The sequence below is a fragment of the Epinephelus fuscoguttatus genome, linkage group LG3, assembly GCF_011397635.1.
Source record: "Epinephelus fuscoguttatus linkage group LG3, E.fuscoguttatus.final_Chr_v1".
In the NCBI taxonomy this organism is placed as follows: Eukaryota; Metazoa; Chordata; class Actinopteri; order Perciformes; family Serranidae; genus Epinephelus; species Epinephelus fuscoguttatus.
The window spans coordinates 34,940,411-34,957,943 of NC_064754.1; the positions used below are offsets into that span (position 1 = coordinate 34,940,411).

General features: G+C 42.8%; 1 protein-coding gene across 1 annotated transcript; it reads right to left on the minus strand.

Annotated features, from left to right (window-relative positions):
* Window positions 1-1,662: 1,662 nt before the first annotated feature.
* Window positions 1,663-16,607, minus strand: LOC125884846 (C-type lectin domain family 4 member M-like). Its single transcript, XM_049570103.1, has 9 exons — window positions 16,286-16,607; window positions 15,675-15,764; window positions 15,320-15,394; window positions 14,386-14,454; window positions 6,650-6,712; window positions 6,123-6,185; window positions 3,337-3,479; window positions 3,135-3,235; window positions 1,663-2,957 (listed from the first exon to the last, which is right to left on the minus strand). The coding sequence occupies exons 1-9, from the start codon at window positions 16,401-16,403 to the stop codon at window positions 2,810-2,812; spliced, it is 870 nt and encodes a 289-aa protein (XP_049426060.1). The 5' UTR covers window positions 16,404-16,607; the 3' UTR covers window positions 1,663-2,809.
* Window positions 16,608-17,533: the final 926 nt, after the last annotated feature.

Here is a 17,533-nt window from a genome sequence, read left to right on the forward strand (position 1 = left end):
GAAACAGTACAGCTCAAAAAGATAATTGTCTGGAAATGCTAAAACATCTACAGTACAGGCCAAAAGTTTGGACACACCTTCTCATTCAATGCATTTTCTTTATTTTCATGACTATTTACATTGTAGATTCTCACTGAAGGCATCAAAACTATGAATGAACACATGTGGAGTTATGTACTTAACAAAAAAAGGTGAAATAACTGAAAATATGTTTTATATTCTAGTTTCTTCAAAATAGCCACCCTTTGCTCTGATTACTGCTTTGCACACTCTTGGCATTCTCTCCATGAGCTTCAAGAGGTAGTCACCTGAAATGGTTTCCACTTCACAGGTGTGCCTTATCAGGATTAATTAGTGGAATTTCTTGCTTTATCAATGGGGTTGGGACCATCAGTTGTGTTGTGCAGAAGTCAGGTTAATACACAGCCGACAGCCCTATTGGACAACTGTTAAAATTCATATTATGGCAAGAACCAATCAGCTAACTAAAGAAAAACGAGTGGCCATCATTACTTTAAGAAATGAAGGTCAGTCAGTCCGAAAAATTGCAAAAACTTTAAATGTGTCCCCAAGTGGAGTCGCAAAACCATCAAGCGCTACAACGAAACTGGCACACATGAGGACCCGACTCAGGAAAGGAAGACCAAGAGTCACCTCTGCTTCTGAGGATAAGTTCATCCGAGTCACCAGCCTCAGAAATCGCAAGTTAACAGCAGCTCAGATCAGAGACCAGATGAATGCCACACAGAGTTCTAGCAGCAGACCCATCTCTAGAACAACTGTTAAGAGGAGACTGCGCGAATCAGGCCTTCATGGTCAAATAGCTGCTAGGAAACCACTGCTAAGGAGAGGCAACAAGCAGAAGAGATTTGTTTGGGCCAAGAAACACAAGGAATGGACATTAGACCAGTGGAAATCTGTGCTTTGGTCTGATGAGTCCAAATTTGAGATCTTTGGTTCCAACCGCCGTGTCTTTGTGAGACGCAGAAAAGGTGAACGGATGGATTCCACATGCCTGGTTCCCACTGTGAAGCATGGAGGAGGAGGTGTGATGGTGTGGGGGTGTTTTGCTGATGACACTGCTGGGGATTTATTCAAAATTGAAGGCACACTGAACCAGCATGGCTACCACAGCATCCTGCAGCGACATGCCATCCCATCCGCTTTGCGTTTAGTTGGACGATCATTTATTTTTCAACAGGACAATGACCCCAAACACACCTCCAGGCTGTGTAAGGGCTATTTGACCAAGAAGGAGAGTGATGGAGTGCTGCGGCAGATGACCTGGCCTCCACAGTCACCGGACCTGAACCCAATCTAGATGGTTTGGGGTGAGCTAGACCGCAGAGTGAAGGCAAAGGGGCCAACAAGTGCTAAACACCTCTGGGAACTCCTTCAAGACTGTTGGAAAACCATTTCAGGTGACTACCTCTTGAAGCTCATGGAGAGAATGCCAAGAGTGTGCAAAGCAGTAATCAGAGCAAAGGGTGGCTATTTTGAAGAAACTAGAATATAAAACATGTTTTCAGTTATTTCACCTTTTTTTGTTAAGTACATAACTCCACATGTGTTCATTCATAGTTTTGATGCCTTCAGTGAGAATCTACAATGTAAATAGTCATGAAAATAAAGAAAACACATTGAATGAGAAGGTGTGTCCAAACTTTTGGCCTGTACTGTATGTGCGGTCTGATAACCATCTCCCGACGAATATTTAATTCTCTGCGCAGTAATGCTGCACCTTCATCTACGGGATCGTTATCAAAAAGACATGAAAAAAATCGCCACCTACTGTGTCTAATGGACTTTTAATATACTGACTCCGATTTTTTTAATGATTTTTTAAAATGACAAACGGCAGAACTAGGCTACTCCAAAACTCGCCTGCTGACTGAATGAATGAGGAAATCAAATGGAGTGTGTGGCTCTGAAAGAGGGTGGAGACAGAGAGAAACTCAAGGTTCATTAAGAAAAACCTGGTCCCGACCAGGTTAGGTTCATAGAGTCTGTTACTATGGTAACTGACCGAGAGCTTAAGTTACCTCTCTCTGAAACAGGCTAAAGTTACCCCTCTTTCTCTGGTTTGAGTTACCTCCTTTTTTGAAATGGAAAACTCATTTCAGGGTTAACAGACTCTGAGTTTTCACTAAACCTGCTTTGTGAAACAGACCCCTGATCTATAGGCCTGGATATGAAGCGTCCGTAGCGCCAAATAATGTAACGGTAGTTTCTAAAGAGCTAAAATGAAAAAAAAAATAAATAAATAAAATAAATCAGCCCTCCACATGTACGTTAAGTCATTTTTCTTTTGATTACTGAAATGTTTAACCACTAATCCTTAGCCGTATTTTAAGTGTAACCCTTCACCATAACATACAACTAGTGTGTTTATCAATAAAAATAGAACATTTTTCACACATTAAAAGCACAACTTAAAATTAAAAGCATAACTTGGCTCTCAGAATTCACCAGATTGATGCCTTCAAATCAAATATCTACAAATATATTTCTACTGGAGGAGCATGCCCCTGGACTTATTTATTTGCTGTTGTTGCACTACTCTTGCTAGCCTAGAATTTGATAATAATCACATGCAATAATTCAAAAATTATCTTCAAGCATTATAATGTAATGTAATCAATAGTGTCTAATCAACCTCCTTGACTGATATTTTTTTAGTCAAATAATGTGAACATTTTCTACAGCTGGCCCAAATCAAAACATATTTGTGCCTTTAATTAATTACAAATCACAGTTGAAAATAAATCTGTTTTATGATGTAACAACATCGGTTTGTTTGTGTCCAGATTTACAGAGTCATTTTCTTTTCACAGATCCAGAAGTTTTTAATTATACATTCTAAATCATTCCAGCTGTTTTTGTAATCATGGTAGTTTACTGCCACACAGTCTTCATTTGTGCCTTCATAATTGTTTGGTTCCCCGGTGTGCCAGAAGCTGAAATGAAAAAACAAATATGCTTTTCATAAAGAACACGAACTATCAACACATCAATACACAGAATGTGACCAAGTTAAATTTAAGCAATCATTGAAAATCATGTTTTATTGACAGTGAAATTGTCAGCTTAGGTACTGTTATGTCTAAATTTGAATAAAAGAGTGATGTGTGTACCTTGTTGTCAGTGAAGTGCCATCCACCCATTTCCATACCTCCTCTGTCTCTCTGTCAGTCAGTCCAATCCACATTATCTGTCGGTATTTTCTTGTGAATTCCTTGTTATTAAAGCAAAACAAATAATAAACATATAATATACATGTATAACCACTATCACATGCACACACACACACACACACACACACACACACACACACACCTGTTCCTCATTGCTGTTAATAATCATCAGGTCTGCACCTCTTCGCACACAGTCATTTCTGCTGTCTTGCCAGGTTTCCTTGATTGAAGAAATATAGTAGAAACTACCACTGAAATACACCCATCCTTGGTTTGAATAGTGAGCTGTTGATAGAAGAAAGAAAAATATCTCAATATTCAACAAACAAATAAAAAGAAGGGCACTGTAAAACTAATTGTACTACCTGTGCACTTGTGCACTTTAAGCAGCCAAAAAACCCGAAACAAACAAAAACATCCTGTTAGGACGAGGAATTTTAGCCATGAACTGACGTCAGCCTGTCTCGAAAAAAAGAAAAAAACAGAAACAGAGTGTTCAGGATCAAATCTAGGTGTTACTGCAAAGAAGCTACATATTCTAAAATGTGGCTGCTTGACACACATCTTCAACCTGGAAGCACAGAATATCTGTACAATCAGCACAGTTTCAAGATGGAAACCTAAGATGAGTGTCACCAAGTCAGTATCTGACCAAATGTCTCCTCTTCTGTTTCTGAGATGTGATGTTAAATACTGGCCAGAAAAGTATTTTTGCAGAATATTATGACGTCACAGTGAATCTGACCTCTGACCTTTTGGATATAAAATGTCATCATTTCATAATTTTATCCCATAAAAAAATGTTGTGGAAATTTTTTAATAATTAGCATATGAATTTTTGAACTATGGCCAAAAGGAATAAAAGAGTTTTTTGAGGTCCCAGTGACCTCGATCTTTGACCACCAAATTTCTTGCTGCTTTTTTACCTGCTCACTCTGTTTGACTCTGGTGATGGCCTTTTGTAGCGTCAATTCTGGGTCCATTTGCAACTGTTCAGATAGACGTTTGTCCCGCAGACTCACCACAAGCCTGTCCCTCACCATCTCATCATGTAGAGCCCCGTAACCTCAGTGCTCCGCCAGGCAGTGCAGCGCCGTAATGAAACTGTCGGCCGTCTCGCCCGCTTCTTGATGCTGCTGATTAAACTTTGCTCTCTCAAAGATCACATTCCTGCGATTGTCTTCTGCTTGGGTCTCCAATCCAGAAGCAATGCGGAATCTGTCGAAGCGTTTAATCCATTTAGGGCAGTCTTCAGCCTTGAAGGTGAACTTTTCCAGCGGGGAGACTTGAAACTGTGCCATGTTGCCGCTTCGTTCAGCTAACTGTGGCTAGGCTAGGTAGCTCCGTAGGTGGTCTTCTGGTACTGCGAACTTTCCCGACCTAAAACTAGACACTTTTGCGTGTCGCTATAGGCCTATGCGGACTAAGTCACTAGTACTGTCGCTTGCGTCTGACTTTACTTCTGACACCATGTTCAGTTATTTATTGGTATAACCACAAACCACTCATGAACCACGCAGGCTTCAGGTACTTGAGCAACCCTTTAATTGTTCCCCTGCAACACAATACAGCATGACCTTAGTTCCCACCTGACAGGCTGGGACCTATCACTACAGTTGACCCACGTCTTCCGAAGCTGCTGGAGCATCTGCGGGCGGTGTTGCCATGTTGTCTCGCTAATTTTTTTTTAGCAGCAGGCTTACCTGCCAGGAAGGTGCCAGTGAGAGATCATGTGACCACCTAGGCGTGCTGCTGCACGCAAGTTACGTAAGTCTTGTTCAGTGAATGTATAGGGTTTCAACGTGTGTTTACAGTTGTTTTTGTGAAGTCATTTGCAACCTCGATAACGTAAATTTGCACATCGTTAAAACAACAATGACAATATTATCGTTAACAATATATATCGCCCACCCCTAGGTGATGGCCCAAAATAAAAAAGACTTTTGTGCCACAATTGATGCTTGTATTGGGTCAGTTACTGCTGACCTAAAACGAAATCTTAACAATGAAGAGAGACACACAGACAGCAATGGCAGCAATCAAAACTCCAATGCTAGTGCATGGCCAAACCATTGCAGAAGTTGAAAAAGATGCAACCCAGCACTCTGATGACATCTGCAGACCCAGGTGGCCGACCTGACAGCTGAAACTGCCAGACTGTCAGATACGTGTAAGGATTTGGAAGGGCGATCATACAGGAATAACTTCCACATAACAGGAGTCCCAGAAGTAAAAGGACGGCCCACGATCCCGGGAGTTTGCTGCTCAACTGCTCACCGATGTGCTCTCCCTCAAACATAAGCCACTAATCAACCGCTGTCATCATTCCCCCCGACAGCGTATGACTGAAGGGGAGCCACCTTGCCCGCTGATCCTGAGGCTCCACTATTATCACGTAGTGGAGCATATCTATATACACCCGCTCAAGTTATTTTGCTCTTGAACACGGCACACTTCTAGGCTGCCCCCTATCCCCTCTCCTGTTCGCGCTGGCCATTGAACCTCTCTTTGCAGCTCTACGTGTTTCTACCTCTTTTGAAGGTGTGACACGAGAGGGTGTGGTACATAGGTTATCCTTGTATGCGGACGATTTATTACTCTATGTCAAAAATCCTGTTGCCTCTTTACTGGCTATAATGTAGTGGTTGTTGTTCACTATGTTCCCTGTATCTATGGCAAATCAAAAAAAATATATCTTTAAAAAAAAGTGGACATTTGTGCAAATATGAAGACATTCCATCAAGCCATTCTTGAGATATTGTGTTCAGAAAAATGGAATGGACAGATGGAAAACCCCAAAACATAATGCATTTGGCAGCAGCTATTGCTGGCATGGTGGCATAAAGATACTGAGCCACATTTAGCCAGTACTGGTCTTCCACTTTGGTTTGGATTCATCAGATCTGGTATGAGAATCATCACACTTACCAAAGTCATTCAGTTTCCTCTTCAGGCTGTCTCTCTCTGTAGTCAAGGAGTTCTGCTGTGAAGCTGCCATTTTGAGTAGAGAGGTTATGATGATTTGCAACATAATCAGAGCATGTCCCAAACAAATAATAATAATAATGCTTTATGACTACACTCATGACTACACTCATGAACTTACACAATGCTTTCTGGAAACACATTATTCAGAACAGTCTGAGGTCTGAGGTTTTTGCTCACAGGAATTACCTTTACATACATTTAATTCATTATCTGAAACTTAAGTGATGTTTAATATGAACCCCTGACAGAAAATAAGGAAAGCCTATTAGATTGCCATTGATGTGTAGCCACTGTTCTGTGTTAATATTGTGTGTTTGTTGTGTTTTGCTACATGTTTTCTTCAAAATAGGCCTACCTGTTTAAATGGATGACTAAAAAAAAAAAAAATTAGTGAGCCACATTAGCACTGGTCTTCCACTTTGGATTAGATTCATCAGATCTGGTATGAGACTCGTTCTCACACTTACCACAGTCATTCAGCTTCCTCTTCAGCTCGTCTCTCTCTTCAGTCAAGGAACTCTGCTGTGAAGCTGCCATTTTGAGTAGAGAGGTTACAATGATTTTCAGAAGAATCAGAGCATGTCCACAACAAATCACTATATGACAGAATTCACATTCTTCATCAATGTTTTAGTGACAGGTATAGTTTGTTTGATATTTGTCAACACAAACCACTCTGTCACACAGAAATAAACCTGCAAGCATCTAGGTGACCGGGTCTTGGGCCATGGGGCCCTGTCGGGCTCAGCCCAAATGAATAACATGGGGCCGCCACCCTGTGGGCCTACCACCTGCAGGGACTGGCATTGGTGTCAGGTGCATTTTGTGCTGGGCGGCAGGCAGGGGCGGGGCCCCAGGCATGCTGATCCCAGGCATCGTGGACTGGCTCTGCGGACGTGGAATGTCAATTCTCTGGTGGGGAAAGAGCCGAAGCTGGTGCGGGAGGTGAAGCGGTACCAACTAGATATAGCTGGGCTCACCTCCACACACAGCACTGGTTCTGGAGCTAAACTCCTGGAGAGGGGCAGAAGTCCCGCTTTTTCTGGAGTTGCACAGGGTGAGAGGTGTTGGACAATTGTGGGGATACTCACAAGCCCCTGGCTGAGCACCACTGTGTTGAGTTTCACCTCGGAGGACAAGAGGGTTGCCTTGATGTGACTGTGGGTCGCTAAGAGAAGGTCTCTGACTATTGTTTGTGCGTATACACCGAACAGCAGTGCGGAGTACCTGGCCTCCTTGGAGTCTCTGGGCGGTGTCCTGGTGGGGCTGCCGACTGGGTACTCCATAGTTCTTCTGGAGGACTTTAATGTTCATGTGGGCAATGACGGAGAAACAGACAGGTACTGTTTGGCCAGAAGGGCTGCAGCTGTGGCGGTTGCTGAAGCAAAAACCTGGATGTGCAAGGAGTTTGGGGAGGCTATGGAGAAGGACTTTTGGTTGGCCTCAAGGAAGTTCTCGCAGACCGTTTGATGCCTCAGGAAGGGAAAGCAGGGCTTGTCTCAGGCTGTGCTCAACAGAGAAGGATCCCTCGGGGGGTCTTGTGGGGGGTACTGCAGGATTAGGGGGTACTGGGCTCACTGCTATGAGCCATCAGGTCCCTGTATGACCAAAGTGAGAGATGTGTCCACATACTCGGCATAGAGTCAAACATGTTCTTAGTGAGTGTTGGCCTTGGCTTGTTCCCTTGTCACTGATCGTGTTTGTGATTTTCATAGACAGGATCTCGAGGCGCAGCCAGGGGGAGGAAGGGGTCTGGTTTGAGGACCTCAGAACTGCATCTCTGCTTTTCGCAGATGATGTGGTTCAGTTGGCTCCATCACACCGTGACCTCCAGCATGCACTGGGGTGGTTTGCAGCCGAGTGTGAAGCAGTCAGGATGAGAGTCAGCACCTCCAAATCTGAGGCCATGGTTCTCTGTTGGAAACCGTTGGATTGCCCTCTCCGGGTTGGGGGAGAGTTAGTGCCTCAAGCGAGGGGGTTCAAGTATATCTACGTCTTATTCACGGGTAAGTGCAGAATGGAGCATGAGATGGATCGGCAGTTTGGTGCAGCTTCTGCAGTGATGCAGTCGTTGCACCGGTCCATTGTAGTGAAGAGGGAGCTGAGCCGGAAGACAAATCTTTCAATTTACTGGTCCACCGATGTCCCAACCCTCACCTATGGTCATGAGCTCTGGGTAATGACAGAAAGATTGAGATCGCGGATACAAGCAGCCGAAATGAGTTTCCTCTGTGGGGTGGCTGGGCTCAGCCTCAGAGATAGGATGAGGAGCTTGGACATCCAGAGGGAACTTGGAGTAGAGCCACTGCTCCTTTGTGTCGAAAGGGGTCAGTTGAGGTGGTTTGGGCATCTGATCATGATGCCACCTGGGCACCTCCAGCTGGAGGTGTTTCGGGTACGTCCCACTGGTAGGAAGCCCCGGGTCAGACCCAGGACATGCTGGAGGGATTACATATCCCATCTGGCCTGGGAACACCTTGAGGTCTCCCAGGAGGAGCAGGAAGGAGTTGCTGGGGAGAGGGATTTCTAGGGTGCTTTGCTCGGCCTGATGCCCCCGCGACCCGGCCTTGTAGTGGAGCAGATTGCTGAAACGATCTTTCACTTAGTGATGCAAGCACCAAATTTGGCACACAAGTGCTTCAGAACCTACTTTCTCAGAAAAGTACGATGTCCACTTAAAAAAACAAAATGGCTGCCATTTTTCAAGATGGCTGCCATTCGAAGTGGTATTAAATGGTGTTTGAACTATATATTTGATTGAATAATCCTATTTTGATGATCTATACATCAAAATATATGTTTTTGAGTATGAGAAATCCAATTCTGCATTTAGACAATCAAAATTATTGAATATTATGATGATAAAATGGAAATTAAACGAAGAAACACTCTCTGATGTTTCTGATGTGATGTCTCGGTACGTGACCACCAAATGTAGAGTCATGATAGGACAGTAAACTGCTTATTGCATTTCAACAGTGCTAGAAGATGTAGTATGGCTTATCTGGGGTTGACCAGTGTATTAGAAATATGATGACACTTTTCCCACAGGGTTATGTTAACTTCAATTACAAACAATGTGAACAAACTGATTGGCTTGTGTGCTTTTTTTTTTTTCTTTTCTTTTTTTTGGCCCGCCACCACCCCCCCTCTATGGACAACTTTATTGACCTGCCACCACCCCCCCTCCACGGAGGACAACTTTATTTGACCTGCCACCACCACCCCTCTGTGGAGGACAACTTTATTTGGCCTGCCACCACACCCCCTCTATGTACAGCTTTGATTGGTTCTTCTTTTAGTCCTCACATTTGCAGGCACACAACTGTGTACACTTCAGGATGAAGCGATAGCATTTGCATTGTCCTCGGCATTCAGTCTTGCAGCTGAATTTTGTCAACTGCTCACAAGTCTGAGCAATGGGTGGAAAGGTTGTCCAGAGAACTTGCCAGACCTCGCCATCTTTTTGACAGCCCCAGTTGGCAGGGCTTTCAGTTTGCATTTCGCACACTGTTGCCTGGCCCCATATGAAGGCAGCTTGAAAGGCAGACCGTTTCACATGCTGAACGAGGGATGCGCTTGTCGGTGGAATATGGCATCATAAGACCTTTGCTTCCGAGCAAACAAGTCCAGCCTTGCCTCATCGACCTTGCTTGTTGTGCTGTGCTTGTCATACATGGTGATGACAAACCTCTCAAGGATGATGAGGTCTGCATCTGCTATAATGGGTTGATATTGACTAAGCTTTTTAAAGACAGGGCTCACTTCAGGGCAGACCTCCCGTGCTTGCCATGCAGTTTTCTTGCCTTTACCACGAAAAGCTGACACAACATCACAGCCAGTAAAGGCGTAAAAAAATAGCATGCCACTGGATTTCTCTGGGCCAAGATTCACCACTATATCATGGATTGGTAACCACCTAATGGACTGACCCTGGCCAAATTCTACCCAAATAATTTCTAAGCCTGCATCCTGAAGAGTCCCAAAAACACTGACTGCAACAACAAGAATATCTGTGTCGCATGCCTTAATCAACACAGACTTCATCTGTTGCTTGGCTGCATGAAGAGCAAGTGTGAAGATTCTGCAGTCAGCTTCTTCGTGGTTGCAGGGACTTAAGCCTTCAAGTCTGATGAGTTTGTTTGAAAGAGCCTGCTCTCCTTTGGTCACAACTACAACATTGTTGGGACACAGAGTCACTATCTTGTCAGCTAGGAACCCGAAGAGCTCAGTCTTGTTGTCGCTGTCTCGCAGGAAGCTTTTCCAGTTGGGTGGTAGTTTGGTTTTGTCTGTCACTCTCCGTCGATCTCCCTTACCTCTGTTTGACCTTGTTTCAGCCTTCAAGCTTGAAGTCCAGTAGACATCAAAAACGATGTCTGTTCGCTTATATTTAGATGAGTATGTCTGGATCTTTGGAACTACATCTTGGACAGCATATTCCTCAAAGGTCTTTGATGTCTTTGGAGACAATGAATTCACAAGAGTGGAACCATCAATGATAATAGCATCACATTCTGGTTGTTTGTCAGGAGGAGAAATGGTAGCTTCCAGAATTTTTGCAAGCTGAGACTTCTGACCAGAGTGGAGTTTCCCTGTGTTGCTCAGTGCTGCAGGGAAAGACTAATTCTCATGCTTGAAGAACTCAACCATGTCTCTGAGGTGGATGGGTAGCCATCGAGCATAGTTCACATTGTTGTTTGCAAAGAAGAAGGTGATTAGAGCAGACAGTGCTTGACAATACAAGTTGAAGTTAGCCTCTCTGAAAGATCTGACCAACGAGAAAACCACCAGTGTCTCAGTGTCTCACACCATTCATTGAAATTCAGGGCTCCTTCATTCTCCTCTGCACAATGATGCTCATATGCTTCCTTTCGGAGCATGTAGAGACAGCATGCTGTAACTTGGTGCATGTGGCGTGTTCTTGTGACACTTGAGGCAGAAAGAAAGGAGTCAGCTGTTCCAGAAGAAGCCACCCCAGCCTCCACAAGAGCATCTGTCCACCCACTACTCTGAAGCAGGGTCCCAAGTGATCTGAATGCAGCCATCTCTATGTGGAGACCGCCAAACATTACAACAGATTTGTCCTCACCATACAGGTCAGGCCAGTGCCACTGGACTTGTTTGGCAAGAGCATAAATAAGCTGGTCTGCAGTTATCACGGGAACCTGGTCTGGGTTGAGGTGTGCAATAGCATCCCTGACTTTGTTCATTGAATGCCTCACTGTGGCAACAGAATGGGCTTCATCACGAAGAAGGGGCAAGAGTGAGGTAATGCTCACTTCAAATTCAAGACCTCGCTTCTTCTCTGTGTGGTGGGCTGACCAAGTGATGTTAACCTCATCATCTACTTCTTGTGTGAGGCTGACCTTCTGCAGCCATTCATATTCATTTGTCAGGGGGAGACTTGGCAGAGATGCATATGTAACATTGTCCTTGGGAGGAGATGGATTCTTTTTTGTGAAGAAAGCAGGATGGACATTTGTGTAGGAATCAAGAAGTTCCGGGACTTTCTTTACACTGCTGTTTTTAGTTAACTGGATTGGTTCTCGAACTTTGCCTTGATTTTCTGATGTTGTATGCTGGAAGATGGAGATGCTGCTTCCATGAAATGATGAAGTCGCAGTTGTAGATGAAGGATTATGATTGATGTTGGTCCATCGCACTTGTGCAGAAGAGGCCTTTCCTCAGTTTGGGGGGACAAACCACACCTTCTTCAATGTATCTGTTGACAACTGCATCTCCCAACTGAGCTGATATGTCAAGTACTCGATCATATGGAATACTAAGACCATGGTCGTGAAGCATTTCCACAAGGTGCCTCTTTCTGGTCTTAGCATGAACAGACATGCCTATGTAGACCAGAAATGGGGTTTCTCTCTCTCTGGAATGCCTTTGTGTGGCAGCACCTTCTTTGTACTTGGCAAAGCAGTTGTATAGGAGCTGAGCCACTGCCAGGTCAGTTGTAGTTGCTCCAAACCTCAGCTGAGATTTTATGTCTGCCCCATGCTCAATCATACAGACAAACTGAAGCAAAGCTGGTGGCAAGGAATCATACACTGAACTCTCGTTGAGATGGCCCTCAAACTTATACTTGTGTTCGACCATGTGCGTGCGCAATATCTTAGCAGCTTTGGCAAGAATAATGGCATCAGTATAGGATGCTGCTTCTGATAAGACTGGACCAACGTCTTTTTCAAATGCCAGAAGTATATCTCGCCCTTTCTTGTAGGCTACCAGTCCAGGTATCTCAGCCAAAAGCCTCTCTTTCAGTCGGGTTGAGTTCACTTCAGGTATGTCTGTCCCAAACTGCTCAAGTCTCTCCCTGTAGAGACTAACCAATTCAGCAAGTTGGAACACAGCGGGCTCATCACTTTTATTTTTGTCTCAATGACATAGGTCAGAAGTTCAGAGAACACCAAAGGAGAGGCTTCCTTTTCTTGAGACGACTGAAGTTTTTCTTTGTTCTCCGCTGCAATCTGTGCCCTCTCTTAACAGGGCTGTTAAGCAAGGGAGGAGGTATTTAAGTTCCAGGGCCACCACATCTCCCCCACTCAATAAAGCCAGACGCTTACCATCATTAAGATTACGAGCGCATTCATTGAGCCTCTCATTTAGATGCATGGTCATGGCTTGTCGCAGCTCTGATGTTGGTTCCATCTCTTCACATAAGAAACACCGCTGCACTTCAATGCTAGTCCTTTGCAATTTTGAGTGTCCTTCACCAGGATCATTCTGAATTTCAGCTCCTCTTTTAGTGGCACGCTCAAGTTTGCAGTTGTTAAACATTTGGCGACATTTTGGGTGATACTTTGCACTGTTTCGCCTCAATGTATCCTCAATACCACCTCCATCATCCAATCTGGATGGGTTTACCTTGATGGGCAACTTGTTGATTGCCTGAAATTGTGGTATGGTTTTGGCTATCGTCGAATAGCCATCAGAACTACACTCATAACGGGTAGGGGGAGAGATCAACTCCTCTTTCGTATCTGTCTGACAGAGGCAACACTTCCTCCAGTCAGTTTTAGTAGCGCAACTTAGTGGATTATTGGCAGACATCTTGTGTTATACAGTTATAGGTTGAGGGTTTATCCTTTTACCACCCAGCTGTACAAAACATTAAAGCACATTGAAATATGGGATGCAACTAGGTTCAAGCATCTGGTGCCCTACACCTAGCCCAATCGTTCATCCAGTGCCATTTAAGTCCCGTGCGATCTGTACACCATCCAGGGAACTGAAGCCCTGTTACCCTTGGCTCGGCTCTCCCGCACTGGCACATCCTGTCAATTCAGGTGCGGCTATCTAACTACAATACTACAACTAACTAAACTTCTAGTTGAGATATATAGAGGGGCTTATTAGATAGCATTTGGGACACTAAAGTATACTACAAACTGCAGTGAGTACACCACTACAACAGTTAGTAAACTACAACTACAGTTAGTACACAACAAGCCAACACTGAACCCCATGCTGAGTCTCACAGCAATGATGTCACCAGTGTGCCCTGGTTGTACTTTGAAATCACTCTTATAAAAAAATACAAACCAATAGAGCTTGACCACAGCATTTAAGTGAATGATCATGGATATTTCCCTTCAACTTAATGCAATGTCTGTGATCGGACAACTTCCGAAAATGCTAATTTTGAGTCACGTTATAGCCGCCATCTTGAAAACTGGTGGCCATATTGGAATTCAGTTGACACTATTGAGTTCTTCAAGTCATACATTCATTTTGATGTTTGGATCATTAATACATTTCTGTTCATTCAAGTTCTACTTCAAAAACCATTTTTTTTTGCATTTGACGAGGCGGCCATCTTGAAAACTGGTGGCCATCTTGGATTTTCAGCTGGACATCGTACTTTTCTTAAATAGCACATCCTGGACATCATTTGTGCCAAATTTGGTGCTTGCATCATCAAGTGAAAGATTCTGATGGAATATTGACTTAATCTGCCCCACTATTGGATAAGCAGATGAAAATGAATGGATGGTTGGATGGATGGATGGATGGATGGATGGATGGATGAAAATTGTGACTTGGATTTATTTTTACTTTTATATTAAATATGAATGATGAATTAAAACCTGGAATGTCACATACTCTGTAAAGTATTGTCACCCCAACTGACGTCACCAGTTATTCTGCAATTATGCACGATATGTAAGTTTTTTTATTTCCTTATCATACTCACCAAAGTTACTCAACTTCCTCTTCAACTCATCCCTCTCTTCAGTCAGGATTTTATAATTCTCCTCAGTACCTAGTGGAGAGGTTATCATCACTTACAACAGAATGTTCACAACTAAAGAGAAAGTTTACTTTCAAACGGAATGTCCACATTAAAATGATCTATTAATGACAGGTAGTCGTTAAAGATACAGTTTGTAACTGTCACGACATCCACACAGAAGTAGATAAAACACATGATCTAGTCAGGTTTCTCCTCATGGTGCTTCTGAGGGCATTTGTTAGAATCTAATGTGGCTCACAGAAAACAACCAATCAGAGCCGAGGAGTTTCCAACGCAGCTGTCTATCATGTCAATCACTGCTCGTGATCTACAGTCAAACTGTCGATGCATGACCGCAGTTATGAATCAAGATTCTCTCACTGCATTGCCTATTTCTTGCCACAAATGTTTTTCATAAGTTTTAGTGGACTGTTTAGCTGTAAAAAAATAAATTTGCTCCAGCTCCTGGGCTGTGCTTTGTTTTCAGCTCAACTGTTTCCAGTCACTTTCTCATTTTACAGTTAAACACTGCACTAAATATGTTTCTGAGGTGATTCTTATTTGATCCGCACTGCTTAGCTGGAAAGTTTGACAACATCTCACCAGTCATGATTGGCATGATTGACAGCTGTGTTAGAGACTCCTCGGCTCTGAGTGGTTGTTTTCATTTACCCTGTGGAGGCTGTTAGAGCAGCATATTCATACCCATGGTTTTAGAGTGAGATGCCCAACAATAACTTACAGGTGAAATTAATAACAGTTGATCATCATAACAGTCCTCTTGGCAGAAGATTTAACTGGGATTATTCTGGTAACACTTGCAACACTGTATTATATGCACAGTATTGGATCCATTAAATCCAGATTATTGGAGTAGTTTCATCATCGTACTTACGAAGGTTGATGCTCCTCAACTCGTCTCTCTCCTCAGTCAGATTTTTGAAACTGGCATCAATCCCTGGTGGAGGGGCTAACATCATTTGCAACAGAATCAGATTATGTTCACAACTAAAGAGACAATTCACTTTAACACAGAATTTCCATATAACATGAATCTTTCCATAAAGCTGTAGGTATTTTATAAGTTAAATGTATCTGTTAAACAAACCATTCTGTCAAACTGCGACAAACCACACAACCGTGGTATCACACAGGAAATGGCAACGTCTGTAGTGACAAACTTCAACTCTGCTGTTAGAAAATGAATTCATATTAATTAATATATGATGTAATAATTTAATAAAACTCACAGAGAGCAAGACGGAGGGAAATGTTTAGAGCAACTTGTAGGACACACAGGAGACAAAAGCTCACGGCAACACATCTGAGCAGTTTTCCTCCTGTGTATGGAAAACACACACACACACACACATACACACAAACGCGGTGCATTGCCTGATTAACAGTTTTCTAAGCACTTAAAACACTAACCATATACAACTTCCGCAAAAAAGTGAGAAGACTCAAAAGGGACGACTGCTGGTTGTCAGGCTGTTTTTTGACTTTCTGTCAGACATCAAACAGGTCTCGTTGGTATAATGTCACAGCCATGTGATCGAAATTCTAGTAATAAATATCATCTTTGAAATGGGTAATCTGTCCGTTAAAAGGTAAACATGACATTCATACAAAATAAATGAAAATACAACAATGTTTAAATGGTCACAGAGTTGATAAAAATAAATAAATAAATAAAGACCATGGAACTAAAAGGACGTTTTCACTTCTACACTTAACCTACAAACACAGATTCTCTGGATGATGTGTTCTTAAATCTCTAAATGACAGTATACCCTGTGTGACCTTGTGATGTTACTTTGATGTTTCAAACAGCCAAACATTGATAGCAATTCTGTCTCACCGGGCCCTGTGGTACCATCTTCATCACTGTGACTCTTGGAGGCAGCAGTCCTGGCTGAAGCATCAGAGAGGTTCATCATCTCCACAGTGATCTCTGATGCATTTTCATAGACGGCCATATTTCACTCAGAGTGTGATGGATGTCTTACTGGTGGTTTCTGTGATCTGCTTCTTCTTTTGTATGTTGCTTAAACTGCAAAGAACTCATGTACTTCCTCATTTTAAAATAAATGTTTTTTCTGTCTTGAGTCAAACAACTTCATCATACAGAGGTTATTACTGCTTCAGCGATGATGTGTTATTTCAACTCAACCCTCTCACATCTGCACCAGAGCTGGAAATATCTCGGTACATCACAATTAGACGACATTTTCTCAGTTTTGAGATCCATACTACCTCTTACTGTACGACTATATTCACAGTAAACATCATCATCAATAGCCATCATAAAAAGTTCCTTTTTCTGAATCTACATCACATGAACAAATAAGCTCTGTACTACACCCAGTAATGTCTGCAGAATAGATTTAAGTATGCCATCCAATTACACCACTAACCAAGAGACACCTCATATTTTACATTGCATTTAAAAACAAGCCCACCCACACTGTTTTTTTTATCCTTATTGGTATTATTGTTGCAAATGTTAAACCAGTATAACAACACTTACTCAAGATGTAGACAATAGACATTAAAAGAGAAGTAAGACCATGTGGTCACCAGAGGTCAGTGAATGTACCAACATACACTTCCTCCTGTATGGTGAGAAATGGATCACTCTCTGTCTGTCAAAATTTTTCCTTCTCTGCTTCTGCCCCTTCTGCGTAGTCAGTCAGTTTTAATCCAGTAAATAGATATCAAGTCAACAGAGTTAAAGGAAACATGGCATAATGATAGAAAAGACAACAAAAATGAAACCATTGCCTTTACTTACTGTGTAGTATGTACTCAACAAGAGGAAAGTCATATGATACAATTTTCACCATGTCAGGAAAGCAATGTTCATACTTTTTAAAAGCAGACACCTTAAAGATGAAGTGAGAAGCTTGTCACCAGTGGAGGGGTGGGTTATTCATAGCAGAGGCACCAATTCTCTGTTGAAAACACCCTAAAAGGAAACACTCACATTCCTTTCATGAGAACATGGCTGCATATAGTGTCAAGATACACTGTTGCCAACCCATTTCCCAGATCTGATCCTGTCTGACAGCCGAAATCAGATCAGAGTACTTCTGAACAGCTGGGCACT